The sequence below is a fragment of the Pristiophorus japonicus genome, chromosome 12, assembly GCF_044704955.1.
Source record: "Pristiophorus japonicus isolate sPriJap1 chromosome 12, sPriJap1.hap1, whole genome shotgun sequence".
In the NCBI taxonomy this organism is placed as follows: domain Eukaryota; kingdom Metazoa; phylum Chordata; class Chondrichthyes; family Pristiophoridae; genus Pristiophorus; species Pristiophorus japonicus.
This window is the reverse complement of record NC_091988.1, coordinates 54489438-54510221: the sequence shown is the minus strand read 5'-3', so window position 1 is coordinate 54510221 and position 20784 is coordinate 54489438. Positions and strand designations below refer to the sequence as shown.

At 44.2% G+C, this 20784-nt stretch overlaps 1 protein-coding gene across 1 annotated transcript in view; it reads right to left on the bottom strand.

Annotated features, from left to right (window-relative positions):
- Positions 1-5233: 5233 nt before the first annotated feature.
- setd5 (SET domain containing 5) overlaps positions 5234-20784 on the bottom strand; it is a 199567-nt gene continuing 184016 nt past the window's right edge. Inside the window, exon 24 of the mRNA XM_070895511.1 lies at positions 5234-5507. Coding sequence (XP_070751612.1) covers positions 5496-5507 — 12 coding nt within the window. The 3' untranslated portion in view covers positions 5234-5495. The remainder of the gene's footprint in view (positions 5508-20784) is intronic.

Here is a 20784-nt window from a genome sequence, read left to right as displayed (position 1 = left end):
GACTCAGATCACTGCACCTATTTTCTATGTTTCTATGTTTCTATATTTGGAGGAAGATTAAATAACTGCCACGTCCTTCACATTACAATACTGGGCTTTAATAGCACGCTTGTCTTGATAATCTTGATACTTCCTCATTCAAAATTATTTTATGATCTTGTGACAAGGAATTAAAGCAGCCCTCTATAGATGTGAAAGAAAAAGGCATACAATATTGATTTGCAGGATTCAAAACAGCATATCTGAGAAACCCGTCACCATGAACATGAGGAAAGACTGCAGAAACTGGAACTTTTCAGCCTTAAAAGGAGGAGGGTAAGAGAACACACAGATAGTAAATGGTGTACAAAACCTAAATCTGGAACACTACTGCAAGTAAAAACTGTGACGTGAAAACAAATAGACACAAGTCAAACTGGTGAAAGACAGATTTAGGCTACTCATGCCATTATTCACACAGAGTGATCGACATGAGGGACGGACGCCCACATGGTAAATCCTAGAGCCACTGAAGAAATTGTTGGTCGCTGTGATTGAGAGAGACCACATGTTTGTTCTAGATGGATGAGCCAAATGTCCACCCTCATCTGTATCCAGCTTGTGATTCTGAATCCTTCAGAAACCCTGTTGCATACAGAACTGTGCCACAATGGAAATGAAGGGCCAACACCAACAGTACAATGGATCAGTAATAGTTAATTGGTGAGAATGAGATAGAGGAAGAGAGGGAGAGATCATTTATGGCAATTATTCACTTGATACTGGAACATTCTTAGGTAATTAACAACATCTGTGAAAGGTAGTATTAATACTTCTCTAACCAATCCAGAAGATCTACCACTTCTTAATAGGATCAGCCCTCAGTAAGATCCAGCATTGTGCTGCAGGTATCTATAATGCTATCCCCCCCCCCCGCCCCACATACAGTACTCCATGTCTTGCATCCCTTGGCAACCCATCCTCCTCTGTATTAGTAACTGAGTAAATGAACCCAAAGTGGAGCCAAATAGAGATGGCTTTTCCAGTTACAAAAGTCATCATCTCTGAGTTAGCAGAGATAGCTTGAACTAAGGTTCATACGTGGGTGCAGAAATTATATCTGAGAGCTGTCTACTGATCCTGGAACTTCATTATTCATCTTGCAGTGGGTGTGGCAGTCTAGTGGTTACGGTACTGGGCTAGCATGCCAAAGGTTGTAAGTTCAAATCACAATAGAGCAAGTCTGGTAACTTGGGCTTGCACCAGAGAAATGACAATGAAAGCTACTGCATTATTGTAATAACCTCATTATCTCACTAATGCCCTTTCGGGAAGGGCATCTGCCAACTTTACGTGTCTGGCCTACATGTGACCCCAATCCACACTATGTAATTGCCTCTTAATGCTCTGAGATAGCCTATAAATAAATGATGCCTACATTACACAAACTTTGTCCTGGATGGTGTCGAGCTTGTTGGAGCTGCACTCATCCAGGCAAGTAGAGGGTATTCCACCACACTCCTGGCTTGTGCCTTGCAGATGGTGGAAAGGCTTTGAGGAGTCAGGACGTGAGACACTCACTGCAGAATACCGAGACTCTGACCGGCTCTTGTAGTCACAGTATTTGTGTGGCTGGTCCAGTTAAGTTTTCTGGTCAATGGTGAAGCCCCCCCAGGATATTGATGGTGGGGGATTCGGCGATGGTAATACCATTGAATGTCAAGTGGTGGTAGTTAGTTTCTCACTTGTTGGAGAATATTGCCTGGCACTTGTGTGGCACGAATGTTACTCGTCACTTATCAGCCCAAGCCTGAATGCCATCCAGGTCTTGCTGCATGTGGACATAGACTGCTTCAGTATCTGAGGAGTTGCGAATGAAACTGAACACTGCAGTCATCAGCGAACATCCCCACTTCTGTCCTTAAGATGGGGGTCAGGTCATTGATGAACCAGCTGAAGATGGTTGGGCCTGCAGGTACCTAGATGTCATAGTAATCAAACTTGAGCACATAAATCTAGTCTGTCACTCCAGTGCAGTACCGAGGGTGCACTGCATTGTCGGAGGTACCATCTTTCGGATGAAATGTTAAACAGAGGCCCCAGCTGCTCTCTCAGGTGGATGTAAAAGATCCCACGGAACTATTTCGAAGAAGAGCAGGGGGGGTTAACCCCAGAGTTCCAGCCAATATTTATATCTCAACCAACATCATTAAAAACAGGTCATTATCACATTGCTGTTTGCGGGAGCTTGCTGTGCGCAAATTGGCTGGTGGCTGCCGCGTTTCCTACATTGCAACAGTGACTGCACTCCCAAACAAACCAAGAACTTCATTGACTGTAAAGCGCTTCGGGTGGTGACAGGGCTGCCTTTCTCGGAGGTCCGCGGATTGCACTTGCTGCTCCTACTGCAGAGAGGAAGGGGCTGTTGTGATGGGACGCGGACCTTGCGCCGGTTGCCATGGAGGCGGCGACGCTCCTGGGGGAGGAAATGTCAGAAATTCCGGGCGCGCCGAGCGAGTGAATCAATATTTGAGACGGTGGTTTTTGGGGGCTGGCGCTCTCCCGGGGGATCGGCAACCGCAGGCTGGGGCGTGTGTGTTTTTTTTCCAATCTGCTCAAAGCAGCCAGAGCGAGTTCCAGCCAAAGCCGGGGGGGCTGACTTTCCTGGCAGCGAGAGCCGAGTACCTGCGGCCTCCAGGTGCCTCCTATATAAAGCCAGGCGCGCTGGGCTGCCGCTCAGTCTGGGCTTCAGCTCCCTCTTCGTGACACCACCATGGCCCCCGGCTGTTCTTGGCGTCAGCTGGCCGTCTTTGCAGCGCTGTGCTTGGGTTTGATCCTGCTTTGGGAGTCGAGCCTCTCCGAGGCAGCGGTTTATGGCGGTCCAGGTAAGGCGGAAAATGTGGCGGAGCCAACTGCCAAGTGTACGCATTGCAGCCAATGCAACAGGAGACAAGAGTTGGGTCTGTGCATTACAAGGCGGGAGTCACGCTGTTGGTTTGGGTAAAGGGTTTGAATGTTACTGAACCAGAAAGTGGCAGGAATAGATCAAAGTTGTGATGGGAAGACTCCCAAGATTTGTTCAGGAGAGTGAGTCCCTGCCGTTGGGTCAATGTTGATCTTATAATCGATCCCATCTCTTGCAATGTGTGTTCTTGGTTTCCCTATCACCCTTGTGCTCATTTTTTTTTAAAACTAGTAAACGGTCCAGGATTGACGATGAGGTTTGTTTTGCTAAAGCCAGGTTCAGAAATACATATGTGCAAGTTTTTGCTCTGTTTTTTTTTAAATAAACTAACCTCTGGACTTTTAGTTTGTCAATTTATTTCCGTATTCACAGTCGATATTTTTGTAAAGATGAAATTTACTACTTAGTAAAACTTATTTTTTAAAGTCTCTTCAGGTTAGTGCACAATCGTAGAGTTAGTGTATCGCTTACACTGCCCGCTATTCCCAAAGGAGCTGGGGGCTAGCTACACATTTCGGGCTAAAAATTCGAGGGCTTTACGCCAGCCGTTACCAGCAAAAAGATGTGGCTGGTCTCGCGACATCCGTCATTTTCCCCAAGTCCGACAATGCTGACTTAACGTCACCTCGGCAAACTTGGACCTTAGCGCTGAAACCCAGCATTCAGCAGACTCTGCGGCGCTATCAGCACGCACATCTTTCAAGTAAGTTTGTAATTAAGTTTTTGGACTGGATTTTTGTGATTTTAATGAAGTAGGTGCTTGCTGCAATACATGTTAAAGAATTTTTAAGTGCACAGGGAGTGCTGTTGGATGCTTGGCTCAGATGGTAAAAGAAGGCCTCTGAGAAGACACAAAATTCTGGAAATACTCAGCTGGCCAGGCAACATCCGCGAGAGAGAAACATTCATGTCTCCAGTCAAGATGCTGCCTGACCTGCTGTGTATTTCCAGCATTTTATGTTGTCACTTCAGATTTACAGCATCTTTTCACAGAGGGAAGAGGGAGTCACAGAAGAGGAAGAGGAAGCTGCAAAGGACGAAGCAGAAAGAAGGATGCAACCCGGACAGCCTTTTTCTGGCCGGGATGGAATCATCCGCCTGCGGTCCCAGTGGCCAAAACCCTAACTTCCCTTTCAATATTTTCCCACACCTTACCTTCCCTCTGTTATAGACCATCACGCCATCCTCTTAGCCACAATGCTGAAATAAAAAAAACACATAGCAAATTTTCCAATCCAACTTTTATATGTCTATCCATCCAATGTGACATCAAGAAATCAACTCATCTCCCTTATGCATTCCCTTAATGACTTGCATGTGCCTTTGCCTATCCTATTGATGTCATGCAGTGCTACCCCAGTGGCTGGTGGAAGGCTGCTTTCAGTGGGTGACACTGCAAATGACCTTGAGGAGCTGGTGGCTGGGTTTGTGAAATTGAGCGACTGTTTCATCTTCATTCTCCTCTCTCTCTTGGTCATTTCTTGGGTGTGTGAAATGAGAAAGGCACAAGGGTGGAGTTGTGGTGTGGGGAGGGTGGGAAAGCAAGAGGTGCATGCGAGGAGTAGGATAACTTATGAGGATACCAGCATTTTATATCCTTTCAGTCCCACCACTGGCCAAGGGCTCAACCAAGCCCTTGCCAAGAATGGCTTGCACGGTCTTCTCCAAGGAGGTGAGTTAAGGCGAGGAATGGGAGGTGTGCCTCGTGATTGGTACAGATACAGATTGCTGGTAGGTGAGTGATTGGGGGCGGGGGGAGGAGAAAGGGGGAAAGTCGTGAATTGAGAAGTGTGTGAGGCTAGTAATTCTGCTGGTAGGAGACGGCTTTTGAAGATGCATTCAGTGACCCCGTCCAGTGGTCTGAAGTCATGAAGCTTCTTTGGGCACTGGAGCCAGGTGGTGGGGGTGACAGTGCTGGCAATGATGACCTCAATGATCTGGACCCACATTATTCTTTCTGGAGGGCATCCTGGCCCCTGTGGGTAGAGGGCCAGTCTTGCAGTGTTGATCTCCTGCACAAAGCTGGAGTGCTGCGTACGAGACCCTGGGTGCCCCTGCCCTGCCTTTGAGCCATTTGTGTTAGTGCTGAAGCACTTTTCCCATTTTGTGAGGTGTGAAAGAGAATTCAGCTTTACGAGCTGAAGACTCCCAAGCGGGGCTTTTTAATTTTCTTTTTAAAAAGGCAGTAAGAGATGAAAACTGCATTTAAAAAAAAAACAACTTTATTTTTAGTTTTATCAGTTTGGAAGGCATTGCTTTTTAATGTCCCACAATGCCTCACGAACTCATTGTCTCACTTCCAGAGATTGTTGGAACATGCAACGCCACTTCTGGACGTCAACTTCGCTACAGATGTCGGCACTATTACCACCACCAGGAGGGTGTTACACAATGTGTTAGTGCTGGGCTAAAAATCTTTAGTGCCCAGAGCGATGACTTCTCTTCTACCACTTCGACCATTTTCAGCGGCCGTTAATCCTAGGCCACAGTGGCACCCGCAACTTTTGTGATGGTCACGAATTTCTAGGCCTTAGAGTCTGCCAATATTGCTTTAGGAGAGACGCTGTATACAATACAAAAAAATTCAATTACATTGTGCAAATATATTTTAATATTTGATGCAAGTGCTTTGGAAAGTAATGAGAATACTACCGATATGAATTTCAGTGTTTTTCCTCCAAAATAAGGAAGTATAATACAGAAAATGCAGCAACTCGGTCACCAAAGACAAGTTAACTGTTTTAAGTATGCATGCCTTAAATATTAACTTGTCTTTTTACAGATGCTGTGTATTTCAGCAAATTTCTATTTGAGATTTGTAGTGATTTATTTCATTCGCAGACTATTTCTCCTGACTCTTCAACTTCATATATTGGAGTAAACTGTGTGCAGACTGGGTCCAGCTCTACTTCAATCATGCCATTTTAGAAAAACATGTAGTCTTGGTTCAGAGTGGGGTGGGGGCACTGGACAGGACAGAAGAGGGTGAATAGCAAGATTTTGAGAAAAAAAAACCCAATATGAAAGAAAGCAGAAATTAGACCGTACGTGGACTGCTGTATATTCGGCCCGTACAGGTGTCTGAGATTGTTGTTTTTATTCTAGTGCCAATTCAGATTGACCATGTTCAGTGTTGACACAGGTTGGATGTTGGGAAGCATCCAACTTTCACTTAATAATGAGGTGCAGCTGAAAAATGGCTCTTGCAGGAGGTGCAGCACCACACTCGGGGTGGGGAATAATAGCACGGCTGATTGAAACCATGTCTAATTTGCAAATGAGCCTCACTAGCAAAGGTGCTATCCTACAGATGGCAAGCATTTTTAAGGCCAATAATGCAATCACATTACAAACTTTTGATGAATGGTTGTCCACCTTTGGTAAATGTAGGTGAAGTAAACTCTTCACGCTTCCTTGACTATTCCAGCTGACTTTCCACATGTCCTCGGTCAACACCGCCCTCTCTGGTGAAGGAGGCAGCATTCGCACTGCCTCCGTACCAGAAGGATGATAGAAAGGCAAGGCTGAGGAATACCATCAAACTCCATGTTGCTGATGCAGTGTGTCCGGACTGAAGGATTCACTGCGTGTTTTATCAAATAATAATGATTATTGGAAAATGTCAATGGGTCACCTTTTTTTTTTAAAGTTACTTAACAGTTAGGCCATATTATATCAAAAGAAAAATACTGTGGATGCTGGAAATCGGAAATAAAAACAAAAAATGCTGGAAATATTCAGGTGGTCAGGCAGCATCTGTGGAAAGAGAAAGAGTTAACGTTTCAGGTTGATGACCTTTCCTCAGAACTCGGGCTTTTTTATGCCATCAGCCGACAAGAGTGTTGGCGAAGGGCACTGCTAAAAAAGTTGAGATTGCTGAACTCCATCTAAATTAGAAATCCAGATACTGAGTTAAAGAAGGAAAACGTTCCATAGGAAGTGATGTGACCTTCACCCCTATGCTCTTTTATGTAAAGTACAAATATCCCAATGGTACAGTCTCACTTATCCAGGTAGGTGAGACAGTCTGTAAGCAGGAGATAATGTCACTGCTGGTGCTGGTGCTGGTGCTGCTCCAACTCATATCCATGCTTCAAATTACTCCCCTACTGTGGATTTATTTTTGTCACTCCTGGGCTATAGTAAATGAATGATGAAATAAGAGCCAATTTGTCCCATTCTCAACAAGGGCAATACTATGTAATTTATCTTCCATGTGCTTATTCCTGTGCAAGGCAGGTGGATTGACCAACACTTTAAAGCTAGTATTTTCTACTTCCAGGAAAATGCAAACACAAGGACAAGCTTTTCAAACCAGGTCAGAAGTTTCAAAGAGGCTGTGACAAATGTTACTGTGTAGAGGGAGGATATTTCTGTACTACGTGAGTGCTTTTAGTTTTACATCATTCGCAACCACTATTCCATCATTTGCATTTTCAAACCTCCAGTTGCCTACCACTTATATCTTGATACTTTAGCTGTAAGTAACCTCTTTCCAAATGACTTATCACTCCCCCATTTTTAATAATCTCGGTTCCGTGAAAATTCTGCAAATTGGCCTTCTGTAGCAGGAGTCCAATAATGTGTACGTAGATTAGAGTAGGTTGTGCAACACCTCTCCCTGAGCTGTATGAGTGGCAATATTTTGGTCCTGCTCATTAGAACTAAAGCCACAGTAATATTTCTTCTATTCTTGAACTGTTATTGCCTAAGCACAAATGCTCACCAGAGGGGGAAATGCTTTTAGTAATGTTTTAAATGTAAAAGCCAACTAATGAAGTGATTATGGAAAGTGATTTTCCACATTTAATTTGACGAAGGCCAAAGCCATAGTTGTTGACACCCTCCGTAAACTCTGCTTCATTCCCTGGCCACTCACTTGGCTTAAATCAAACCGTGCAAAGCCTTGGCTTGTTATTGTTGGCATCCTGCTCAAATCTAATCCAAGTTTAAAACCCACACGCCCACCCCCCCCCCCCCCCCCCAATCCTATCGATCACCAAGACCACTTCCTTCCACCTCAGCCCCACTACTGAAACCCTCATGCACACTTTTCTCACATCTCGTCTCCATTTCTGCGATGTCTTCCTCGTCAGCTTCCTATCCTTAGATCTCCAACTGGTTCAGATCTTAGCCATCCGTAATCTTCCATTCCCTAAAAAACCACTTGACCACTTGACCATCACCCTCATCCTTGCTGACCACATTAACTCTGTGTCCCCTAAGACAATAAGTTTTAAATTCCTCCTTCACCTCTCCCCACTTCATTTCTGAAACATTCTGGCCTCATGTGCATTCTCTCTTTCCCTCCCCCACCATTCCACACCGTTGGTAGCATAGCTTTCAACCCGACACTATGGTGTTCCCTCCCTAACCTTCCCAAAAAAATATATTTTCAGCTAAGCTGCCGTAATCTGGTCCTAACTCTCCAGCCAAGGCTTGGCATGCATACCTTTTATCTAGCTTATTTCCCCCACTTGGTAAAGAGCCTTAGACATTTGCTCCCTTTAAAAGGTACTGTATAAATGGAGCAGTTGCAAACTAACGCAACGCAGACATTTGCTAACAATGTAATGCACACCATTTTTGTTGAGTGAAATTGTAAGCAAATTAAATCAGTCAGTTACTGAGCTATTGATTTATTTTGTTATTTAAGTTACTTGATTTGAATATTCATCAATAGATTGTTTTTTCCCCTCTCCTGTGCAGACCAATGAGACCAACCTCGTGGCCCAGGAAATGCAAGCCTATCCAGATGGATTGCAGCTACCAGATTGTGTATCGCTCTCACCCAGAAAAGAAATGCCGTGCATACAGCTGGGTTGGCTGAACCTCATTACTTCTGGTGTTTGCTCCTAATCCCACCCCCATCCTTCATTGTGCACTATTAAAGAAATTATAAGATTCTTTACAGAATCCAGAAGTAAAAACTTTAATATAGATCTATTTGACAAGGGCAATAACTGACTGCATTGTACAGATAATATTAAAACTAATATTCAAACCAATGTCCTTACAAACATGTGGAAACTGACCAAGCAGTTCTGTTTAGTTCTTTTGACTATGACCGAGTTTCAGCCAAGCTCTGGAAAAAAGTTAGTTGTAACAAGGCTTCTCTCATTTCATTATCTGAATGATAGACACTATAGAGCTGGGGGTGAAGAAACATTAGGTCATCTATTCTCCTTTTTTAAAAAATAGTTTAACTCGTAGTTAACTATTTTGTGTGACAAGTTCCAGAACAGAATTACGAGTAAATCAGTAGAACAAACAGATCACCACACAGTGAAAGATCATCCATGATTCCTTCTTGCTTTGAACAGACACTAAAGTGATTTTCCATATTTATTATAAATCTTCTAGAATAATGCTATTCTGGAATCCATATGCAGACCTAAAGTGGACATAATTCCAAGTCTCCTAATTAATTAGTTTACTAACTGCTTTGAATAAGCCAAAAGTTTTATTTATTTTGATGAACTTTTGAGTATAATGGACTTCACTAAATGCAGCTCTTACCAATGTTCCCTCAAAGTAAAGGGAAAGGTTCTGCACAGGCCGCTCACCGGCCTTTACATTGGAAATACCGCGCATGCGCAGAGATTGAAAGAAACCGGCCGTGCAGAACAAAGTGCAGTTTACAGGGAACATTGCCTATTAGCCCAGGGATTGGCACAAAGAAGGTTTATGAACTATTTATCATTGTTAGTCATTAACCAGGTTTAAAAGCTGGTCAACACGCAACTGAATCTCCTGCACAATGTAATGTTGCTTTGCAGCAATTTTTTTTTAAATTTAAAAATTAAAATAACCCTTCCCTACAACTGCCATCTTTTACATTGATGGGCACAAAATGTTACCTATTTTGAGTTGCTCAACCAGTAGCAGGATAATCCAGTGGCCTGATACCTTGGCTGGACTAATTTAGATTTAAATTTTTAATTAAACCCAATAAAGGTATCAGAAATCAATGAACTACTTCATTCCAGGTTTACAGCTCAAGCAGAAGTTTACTTTGGTCTCAAAATGTTTCCCAGTGTTAGATATTTGTTGACTTTTATACTGTAATTAGATTAGTTATATATTATGGCCTATTTGACATATTCATGTATTTATACAATTTATTTTATCCTTTTGTATTGTTTGGGAACTGTGACAAACTCCACTAAATGAGTGAAATTTATTTAGCAAAATATTTAATATAAAGAAAATGATTATTGTTTTTCAAATAAAAATAACATTCAAAAACATTATGACTGTATTACTTGAAGAGCGAGGAGTTCTCCCGGTGTCCTGGGCAATATTTATCCCTCAATCAACACCACCAAATATTATTGGCTGCCATGATTGCCTACATAAGTGACTACACTTCAAAAGTAATTCATTTGCTGTTTCGTGCTTTGAGATGTCAAATTTGTGAAAGCCGACAATTTTCTTTTCTAAATTGATTCAGAATTTTGATTCCCTCTTAAACAGCTACAGATAGGTAAGGTAACATTATAATGCCCTTTAGAAAATGGCATAAAAAGGCTGTTTAGTTCACAAGTAAATTTGTAGAAATCATGTTAATCAGGGAGTGTCATGGATTTATAAAGGGCAGGCCACATTTTACTAATTTAATGGAATTGTTTGAGGAAATGCAGTGGATGGTTTATGCATCTTCAGCAAACTTTTGATAAGGTGCTACGCAAGAGACTTGTTGCATTTTTTTATTATTTGTTCATGATGTAAACAACATTGGCATATTCACATTATTGCCCATCCCTTGCTGCCCTGAGGTGGTGGTGGTGGTGGTGAGCCTAATGCATGGCAATTGTTTGCTTAGTGACTATATAGAGGCCAACTGGAGTTACATATAGGGTTAAGCAGGTTCCATCACTGAAGAGCATTAGTGAACTGACAACTTTCATGGTCATTTTTATTGCAGTGCCAGATTACCCGCATTAAATTTTATAACTTGCAAGGTGAGATTTTAACTCATGCCCACTATATTGCCAATCCAATACCATAACCACTAACCAAATTCAAATTTTAAAAAAGTATTAATGGAAATGTAGCTGCATGACTAGAGAGATGACGAAGGTCAGAGATCGGGGATAAATGGATTTTTTTGGATTGGCAGCATATGGGGAAAGCTGTGCTCTCGGTTTTTGAACTGGGACCCAATTTTTATTTATACATATGATTTAGACACATACAAGATAAATCATATCAATGTTTGCTGATACTCAATAAGGAAGCATAGCAAACTGAGGAAAAAGCGAGCAATTACAAGATATACAAAACATATGGAAATGTGGAAATGATGGACAGGAAAAGACCAGCTGGTTCATGAAGCCTCCCCTGCACAAGTCATGATGCCTTTAGCATCACGATTCCCCACACTCCCATCCTCCAGTGGCCATGTGATCTGCTGGGAGAAGCAAAAGGAGATTAAAAAACTCGAGGCCAATTAAGGGAGAAAGAAAACTGGGAAATTTCTCTTAGCCTCCCTAAGGCAATCAAAACTAGTCCAGGAGAGCACATTGACCATAATTTATATTGCTTCATATCTCACCTATCTTTTATATGCTGTGATTTCCGCTCCAACTAGGAAATGTTTGAGTTCTCCTTTGAAGGCCTGCAGCAAATCCGCACTCACTGCACGAGCAAGCAAGTTGTTGTGGTTCCCATTACAGGAAGGATATTAGAGCCATGGAACCGCTAGTGTAAATTCAACAGAATATCAAGAATGAGAATTATAGTTATGAAGAAAGGCTTAACAGTTTTTTTCCCCATTGCAATGGAGATCTAATCAAGGTTTTCAAAATCATGAAACGTTTTGGGAGGATAAATGGTGAAAAATTGCTTCCACTGGTCGGGGAATCAGTAAAAAGGGGCATAGACAGGATTATTCCTGGAAGGACAAAGTGGGGGAAATCATATATTTTTAAAATCACATAGCATTATTAGAATGCTTTACGACAAGTGGATATGGAAGCAGAGACTATAAAATAATTTAAAAATAAATTGGTGAATTTTTTGAAAGGAATAAATCATATCATCATAGGAAGTCCCTCAGAATCGAGGAAGACTTGCTTCCACTCCTGAAGTGAGTTCTTTGGTGGCTGAACAGTCCAATACGAGAGCCACAGACTCTGTCACAGGTGGGACAGATAGTCGTTGAGGAGGGGGTGGGTGGGACTGGTTTGCCGCATGCTCTTTCCGCTGCCTGCACTTGATTTCTGCACGCTCTCGACGTTGAGACTCGGATGCACTTCCTCCACTTAAGGCAGTCTTGAGCCTCCCAGGTGTCAGTGGGAATGTTGAACTTTATCAGGGAGGCTTTGAGGGTGTCCTTGTAGCGTTTCCGCTGTCCACCTTTGACTTGTTTGCCGTGAAGGAGCTCCGAGTAGAACACTTGGTTTGGGAGTCTCGTATCTGGCATGCGGACTACGTGGCCTGCCCAGCGGAGCTGATCGAGTGTGGTCAGTACTTCAATGCTGGGGATGTTAGCCTGAATGAAGACGCTGATATGGAGAAAGGGCAAGGAAATGGGATATAAAACATTTCTCATTGAAGAGGTAGGACAGGCTTCCTTCCATGCTGTACTTTGTATGATTCTATGAACATAAAATGCCACAGATAGAAAGTCACTAAATTGCAATTTGTAGAATCGGTGATTCATTTTAATTTTATTCATTCATGGGATGTAGATGTCGCTGGCAAGGCCGGCATTTATTGCCCATCCCCAATTGCCCATGAGAAGGTGGAGGTGGGCCACTTTCTTGAACTGCTTTGACGTAATGGTTTGGTACAACTGAGTGATTTTCTAGGCCATTTCAAAGGGCAGTTAAGAGTCAACCACATTGCTGTGGAGCTGGAGTCACATTTAGGCCAGACCTGGTCAGGACAGCAAATTTCCTTCTCCAAAGGACATTAGTGAGCCAGATAGGTTTTTATGACAATCCGGTAGTTTCATGGGGCTCAAAATTGGCCTGGAGTTGCTGTTTTTTTGGGAGCAACTTGATTTTTCTGGAGTATCTTAAAAATCCCCATTTTGCACATTCAATTTGTGCCAGTGTAAATGAGTTAGTTAGGATTTTTTTAGTTTAGTTTTTTTTCCAAAGGGGACTTTACCAGCCACCTATGCCCGTTTTGGCCATTTAGGCCACTTTGGACAGCTAATAGTTACTCCAAATTAACTTAGGCCAGCGTATGTGGCCACTTGTGAAAACCCATGCAGAGAGTTAAGAAATCAGCGCAGGTAGGTACATCGGAGACCATTCGGCCTGAGATAGGGGCAGGAAGGGAAGCGAAGAGGACCTTGCAAAGCACTAAACAAAGCACAACAAGAAAGAAGCATTCAAGAAGACATAAAAACATTCAAGAAGAAATAACAAATAAAACTAAGTCCTACCTTCATATCAAAACTCGGCCCGGGAAGTCAGCGGGCCGGCCGGTGTGGGAGGCCACATGGCCGGAGATAGGTGCGGGATGGGCGACAACGCACCGGGAGAACACTTGGCCAGGGATAGGGACGGGAGCGATTGAAGCTAACTCACCGACTGGACAAGCTGCAACAGGCTGCAGCAAGGGCAAAAGACAAGCAGCGACTTTAACAGCGGGCCAGCCGGTGCGGGATTCCACTACTCAGCCTGGGATAGGTGCGCGACGACCAGGAGAGCACTCGGCCAGGGAACTGCCCGCTGACATCGAAGCACACATAGGCTGGCTGCAGCAATCAACCGCACGGACAGGCTGCAACTAGCTGGGTAGGGGTTGGGGTGGAGGAGGAGGAAGAGAGAAGTCTCATGTCGAAAGGGGGGAGGGGGAAGAGGACAAAAGACTTTTGAGTGTGGTCCATATACATACCTTGCGAGGAGAGAGACAGAACTGCAAGACTCTGCTGTGCTGCCTATTTTCCTGCCATTTCACCTTCTTTGAAAGTTTAACTTTTAAGTATGGGTGCAGTAATATCAATGCCACACCTTTTGCGAGCGTTCTGTATCATTGTGCTATGTAGGAGACAATTGATTAGGGCTCATCACATCAGAGCCCGTAGGCTGTTGGTCAGGAGGCCTTACCCACCTCGGCAATTTCAAGTCAGGCCTTCATACCTGGATCAGAGTGATGCAGATTATGTCAGAAGGCTGCATTTCTGCAGAGAAGTTGTTTGTGAGATCCTGTGAGTTTCTGAGACCAGACTTACAGCCGAGAAGCGGCAGGTGGACTGCTTTGTTGAAATGAAGGTTACAGTTGCACTTTCCTTCTATGCCTCGCGATCGTTTCAAGCTACAACTGGAGATGTGTGCACCATCTCTCAACATGGAATACATGTCTCCATTCGCCAGGTCACAGCTGTACTGTATGCGCGGAGGAATGACTTCATCAAGTTCCCAATGACCACCCAAGCAATCCATGACAGAGGTGTCAGATTCTCAAAGGTACAGGGCTGCATTGATTGTACCTACATCGTCTTGCAAACACCTGTGGAGGATGCCGAGCTGTTCAGGAGTAGAAAAGGCTTCTACTCCATTAATGTGCAGCTTGTGTGTGACAATATGCATCGCATCACGTTAGTCGATGCAAGATACCCTGGCAGCACCCATGATGTGTTCATCCTACACGACAGCGTTATATCTGACATGTTTGAGCAGCAGCCAGAAGTGCAGAGCTGGCTACTGGGAGACAAAGGGTAAGGCCTAGCCACCTGGCTCATGACGCCCCGACGCGTAACCTGGACGGAAGCTGATCATCAATACGTCGCACATTACGACACGCAGCATCATAGAGAGGACCATTCCAGAGGCTACTTGTAATATTCCCCTGAGATTGTCGGTGAGTTCACTGTTGTGTGCTGCATGCTGCATAACTGAGCAATTAAGAGACAGCAGCAGCTGATAGTGGAAGACCCACCTGCGGTGAGAGTGGCTGATGATAATGATTTGGAAGATGCAGGTGACGAGCAGGAGGAGGAGGAGGAGGATGACGACGACGACGACGACCAGGAAACCATGCAAGTGCCCGAGGCCAGAGCATGACGTCGGAGGAGGGCGGGCCATCGCGCTCCTTTAACGATTGCTCGAGCCTTGCGCCAGCAGTTGATCTGTAAACGCTTTACTGATGCCTGAGGGCTCAGCGACAACTATTCCGCATGGACATGTTTATTTTTTTGCAGCTGTTCCTAAATGTTGTGTTGTGTTAATGGAACATGATTCAGTTTTAATGTAAAATATATTTTATTCAAAAGTTTACAATGTACTTAACTTTAGTGTAATAAAATAATTCTTGCATCAAACTTTACTTTAATATGACTCTTTAAGATCACTTATAAACTTGTAAAAAGTTACATAACTTACAAAAACTTTCAATTTGAAAACAGTTACAACAGTAACATCAACAACAACAGCAGCAAAGAAAGGCTGCATCCATCTCTCATCCCCATCTTCTTCATGGAGGGGAGGTGGGGGGTCGGTCAGGTGTTAATGTGGTGGGCCCGGCTTGAGTTTCTTCAGAGGCTGGTGTGGGGATTGCAGTGGGAGTGGTGGCGTGTGGCCTGGGCATGTTCCCTTAATTGCAGCAGCTAACTCACACATGCCCTCCCTGATGACCTGTGCCATCCTTTCCACTACCTCTGACATTCATAAGAACCTAAGAATTAGGTAGGCCATCTAGCCCCTCAAGCCTGCTCCGCCATTCAATAAGATCATGGCTGATCTGGCTGTGGACTCAGCTCCATTTACCCGCCCGCTCCCCATAACCCTTAATTCCCTTATTGGTTAAAAATCTATCTATCTGTGATTTGAATACATTCAATGAGCTAGCCTCAACTGCTTCCTTGGGCAGAGAATTCCACAGATTCACAACCCTCTGGGAGAAGAAATTCCTTCTCAACTCGGTTTTAAATTGGCTCCCCCGTATTTTGAGGCTGTGCCCCCTAGTTCTAGTCTCCCCGGCCAGTGGAAACAACCTCTCCGCCTCTATCTTGCCTATCTCTTTCATTATTTTAAATGTTTCTATTAGATCACCCCTCATCCTTCTGAACTCCAACGAGTAAAGACCCAGTCTACTCAATCTATCATCATAAGGTAACCCCCTCATCTCCGGAATCAGCCTAGTGAATCGTCTCTGTACCCCCTCCAAAGCTAGTATATCCTTCCTTAAGTAAGGTGATCAAAACTGCATGCAGTACTCCAGGTACGTCCTCACCAATACCCTGTACAGTTGCAGCAGGACCTCCCTGCTTTTGTACTCCATCCCTCTGGCAATGATTGCCAACATTCCATTCGCCTTCCTGATTACGTGTTGCACCTGCAAACTAACTTTTTGAGAATCATGCACAAGGTACCCCCAGGTCCCTGTGCACCGCAGCATGTTGTAATTTCTCCCCATTCAAATATTCCCTTTTACTGTTTTTTTTCCCCAAGGTGGATGACCTCACATTTTCTAACATTGTATTCCATCTGCCAAACCTTAGCCCATTCGCTTAACCTATCTCAATCTCTTTGCAGCCTCTCTGTGTCCTCTACACAACCCGCTTTTCCACTAATCTTTGTGTCATCTGCAAATTGTGTTACACTACACTCTGTCCCCTCTTCCAGGTCATCTGTGTATATTGTAAACAGTTGTGGTCCCAGCTCCGATCCCTGTGGCATACCACTGACCACCGATTTCCAACCTGAAAAGGACCCATTTATCCCGACTCTCTGCTTTCTGTTAGTTAGCCAATTCTCTATCCATGCTAATACATTTCCTCTGACTCCGCGTATCTTTATCTTCTGCAGTAACCTTTTATGTGGCACCTTATCGAATGCCTTTTGGAAATCTAAATACACCACATCCATCGGTACACCTCTATCCACCATGCTCGTTATATCCTCAAAGAATTCCAGTAAATTAGTTAAACATGATTTCCCCTTCATGAATCCATGTTGCGTCTGCTTGATTGCACTATTCCTATCTAGATGTCCCGCTCACGTGCGTGGATATTAATGGATCTTCAAGCCTGTTCACGCCACTGGGTCTCAATGCCTTTTCTTTCTAACTAACTAAAACATGGCATCTCTTTATACCATTCTCTTTTATATGTTACTTTTCCTGCTGGATGGAACACTAACCAATGTTTTTTGGCTGTTTGAACCAGAGATGAGAGGCCCCAGGCCTTTTCACACCACACTTTTAGTTCCTATCATTGCTTTTCCCGAGCCATAGCTTTATTGTAAACAACTTTTGAAGCTCTTACACTACCCACTGGTGTGATGAAAAGCCTGTGTTTAAAAAGCTTATGTGTTGGCGGCATCATTGAGGGGAAAAGTTAGGCTTTTCGAGAACACAAGCTAAACCAATCCTGTCTACATTACGACAAAAAATACTGTGGATGCTGGAGATCTGAAATAAAAGAAAAGGCTGGAAATACTCAGCAGGTCAGGCAGCACCTGTGGAGAGAGAAACAGTGTTAACGTTTCAGGTCGATGACCTTTTGTCAGAACTAGCAAAAGTTAGAGATGTAACAGGCTTTAAGCAGGTACAGAGGCAGAGAAAGAGGGGAGGGAAAAAAAGGGAAGGTCTGTGATAGGGTGGAAGGTAGAAGGGATTAAATGACAAAGGGGATGATGGTGCAAGGCAAAAGGAGATGGTAATGGGACAAGTAAAGAAAGAAAAGATGAATCTAGATGGGGTGTAAATGGGAATATCAGAATCATTAACGACAGCTGCCATCTGATAAAATGGGGGCAGAGGTTGATTTGAAATTGTTGAACTCAGTATTGAGTCCGAATGGCTACATTTACTGTTTTGTCTGTTATAAATAAAAGTAATAAATAAATAAAAGCCTCCCTGATGGCCTGTACTACCCCTGATATTCCCTCACTCATTGCCAGTGTCGTCCTTTGCACTACCTTTGACACTCCCTTCCTCACGGTCATTGACGTGGGTTGCACTACACCTCTGACATTCCCTCCCTCATGGACACTATTCCCTCACTGATGTTCCCGGAAATCGTTCCCATTTCCCGTGCGATTACTATTATTTCTCCCGACAGTCCCGTTATCTCATCACCTACCCCACTGATGGTGTGCACGAGTGATCGGGTAAGGTCAATGCTCTCCGCACTAAATGCCATGATCTGAACCACATCTGTTGCATCCAGCATCTCAGGAGAGCGTAGTCGATTTCTCCTTACCCTCACCCTGGGTCTGCCTCGTGGCACCCCCCCCAGTGGGAGGCGCAGGTGGGGCCTTGGGTGTTCCATGCTGCATCCCACCAGCAGTGGGACCCTCAACCTCGGACGCTGTGAAACCATGGAATATCACATCAGAACTTAAACCACTAATTATGGACGGGCTAAAACCAAGGAATGTCACACCAGAAATCATAGAAGGGTTTGGCAACGCAAAGTCCATTAACGTGGCCTCATCCATATTCATTACAACACTGTCCCCTTCATCCATCTCCATCTCCACCCCTCCCCCCCCCACCACCACCACCCAAGTTGGTCTGCAGGGTTAGGCTTGTATGCGTCTGAATCTTCTTCTGGATCTTCAGAATTAGCAGCAGGTTCTGCAAAATATAACAGAACAGTCAAATGGTTAGCAGCACAGGAGGGGCAGGATGGGTGGCATGAGTAGGCTCACACATAGCAAGCCAGGTGGGCAGCACGTTGATTTGAAGGGCCACGATGAATTTTCAGGACTTACCCTCTCCCTCGCGTGTGGGCCCAGCTTGTGCAGTACTGATTATTTTTCTCCAGGTAGGACCCATCAAAGCAGCGGCCCTCTCTTCCAAGGGTGTCAGTTGGTGCAGATTTGGCGGGCCTCCTGTTCGAGTTCTTTCCCTTTTGTTGTGGGACAATTTCTTCTGCAAAGATGAAAATGCAACTTTTTAAAGAGGGTGTCTTTCTGCTGGGTGGGACATATACAGCTGGTCACATTTACAATTGCAATTGCATTGAATAAATGAAAATATTACTTACACTAACTACTTGACCAAGGTCCTGCCATTTCTTTTTACACTGACTTCCAGATCTCTGGGTGTTCACCACTGCGCAGTAATCTTCTGCAAATTGGTTCCAGCGTTGCTTCATTTCTTTGGGTGGCACTTTTGTGTGACCTCTGTTGCTGGTATCCAGCTCCTGCCATCTGTTCTCAATGACATTAACGACTCGCTACTTCGTCATGCAAGAAATTCTTCATTCTTGGTGCACATTGTTGCATTGCTGTATTGAATTGACACTCAGTGATTTTTCCAAACACACAGTCCTTATTTTGCATGCAGCAATGATTTTCAGATATACAGCACTCCTTCTGGAACTTTAGCAGGCATGCATGCAATGTTGATATTTGATGTCTCCAAGATAAGAGACTAACTGATGTCCTGTTTCTGACTGCTCCATTTTTGATCGGGGCGGAGGAGCAGTGAGAGATCAGGGTCCAGGAGAGGCGAGGGCCCAGGGGCAGCATGGGCCAGCCCATACTGCAATCTGTGGATAGGAGGAGCAAGCATGCACACTAGGTCCATGCAGCAGAGTTTGGTCTCCAGTCGTCTTAGTTAACCCTCGCCATTGGATCAAGACCTAGCTCTGTCAAGCCAGTGTGGTGGTTGGTGTGCAACGGCCACCCTACGTTAAAAGAATCCATGCACAGGCATCTTCCACCCTTCAGCATGTAGTTCGGGACCTAGAATGTCAGGTCCCTCATTGAAACACCTGTGAACTCAACCCTTTTTGGTGCAGAAGCAGTCATCCTCGATACGCGGGACTGCCTAATAATATACTATACGATTTTTAACACAGAGCACTCACTGCTTCTTGATTCCAGCAGCTGATTTATTCCACAGCACTCCTCCTGGCACCAAAAATCAAGCAGCTTAGTTTCCCTTTAAAGATGGCCGGTTGCCAAAGTTCTGCTCCACTGCGCATGCGCGGACATCGTGACCCGACTCTAATGCGCATGCGCAGACGTCCTGGCACTGTTTTCAGCGCAGGACGCTGGCTCTGCCCCCCCACTCCACTGGCCACACTGCGCAACAACCGAGGAGAGGCCGGACAGCGTCCAAAGTGGGGAGCGATTTTCCACGCAGAAAGTCGGCGCATCTCCCGTGAGTGCGCTGAAAAATGGGTGGGCCAATTTTGAGCCCTTGGTCAGCATTACTGACATTAGCTTTTTAATTCCAAATTTATTTAATTAATTCCATTTAAATTCCCGCAGCTACCGTGGTGGGATTTGAACTCATATCTCCAGATCATTAGTCCAGTGACATAACCACTATGTTACCATACCCCTAATTAACGGGTTTTAAACTGGAAATAACTGAAGACATACAATCTGAGGTCTCACAAAGAAGGCAAAGCTACAATTTGAGATTATTATGGAAGTAAACAAAGAAACTCTATGAGAGACTGAAAGTGCACATTACATTGACAACATTTGACTAACACAACTCACCCAAATGTTGAAGGGCCTTTATTCACATGTTACATACAGATGAAAAGGGATATTTATCTCATTCATTCAGAAATAACTTCGTGTTCCTCCATCAGGAGCATCAAACTGTTTATTAAATACTTCCTGGTTTTTACCTGCAGGAGTCTACCAGAAAGTCCATTTCATATTAGAACAGAAGAACATAATAGGAGCAGGAGTAGGCCATTTGACTCCTGGAGCCTGCTCTGCCATTCAATAAGATCATAGCTGATCTGATCTTGGCCTCAACTTCACTTCCCCAACTGCTCCTCATAACCCTGGACTCCCTTATCATTCAAAAATCTGTCTATCTCCACCTTAAATATATTCAATGACCCAACCTCCACAGCTCTCTGGGATAGAGAATTCCAAAGATTCACGACCCTCAGAAGAAATTCC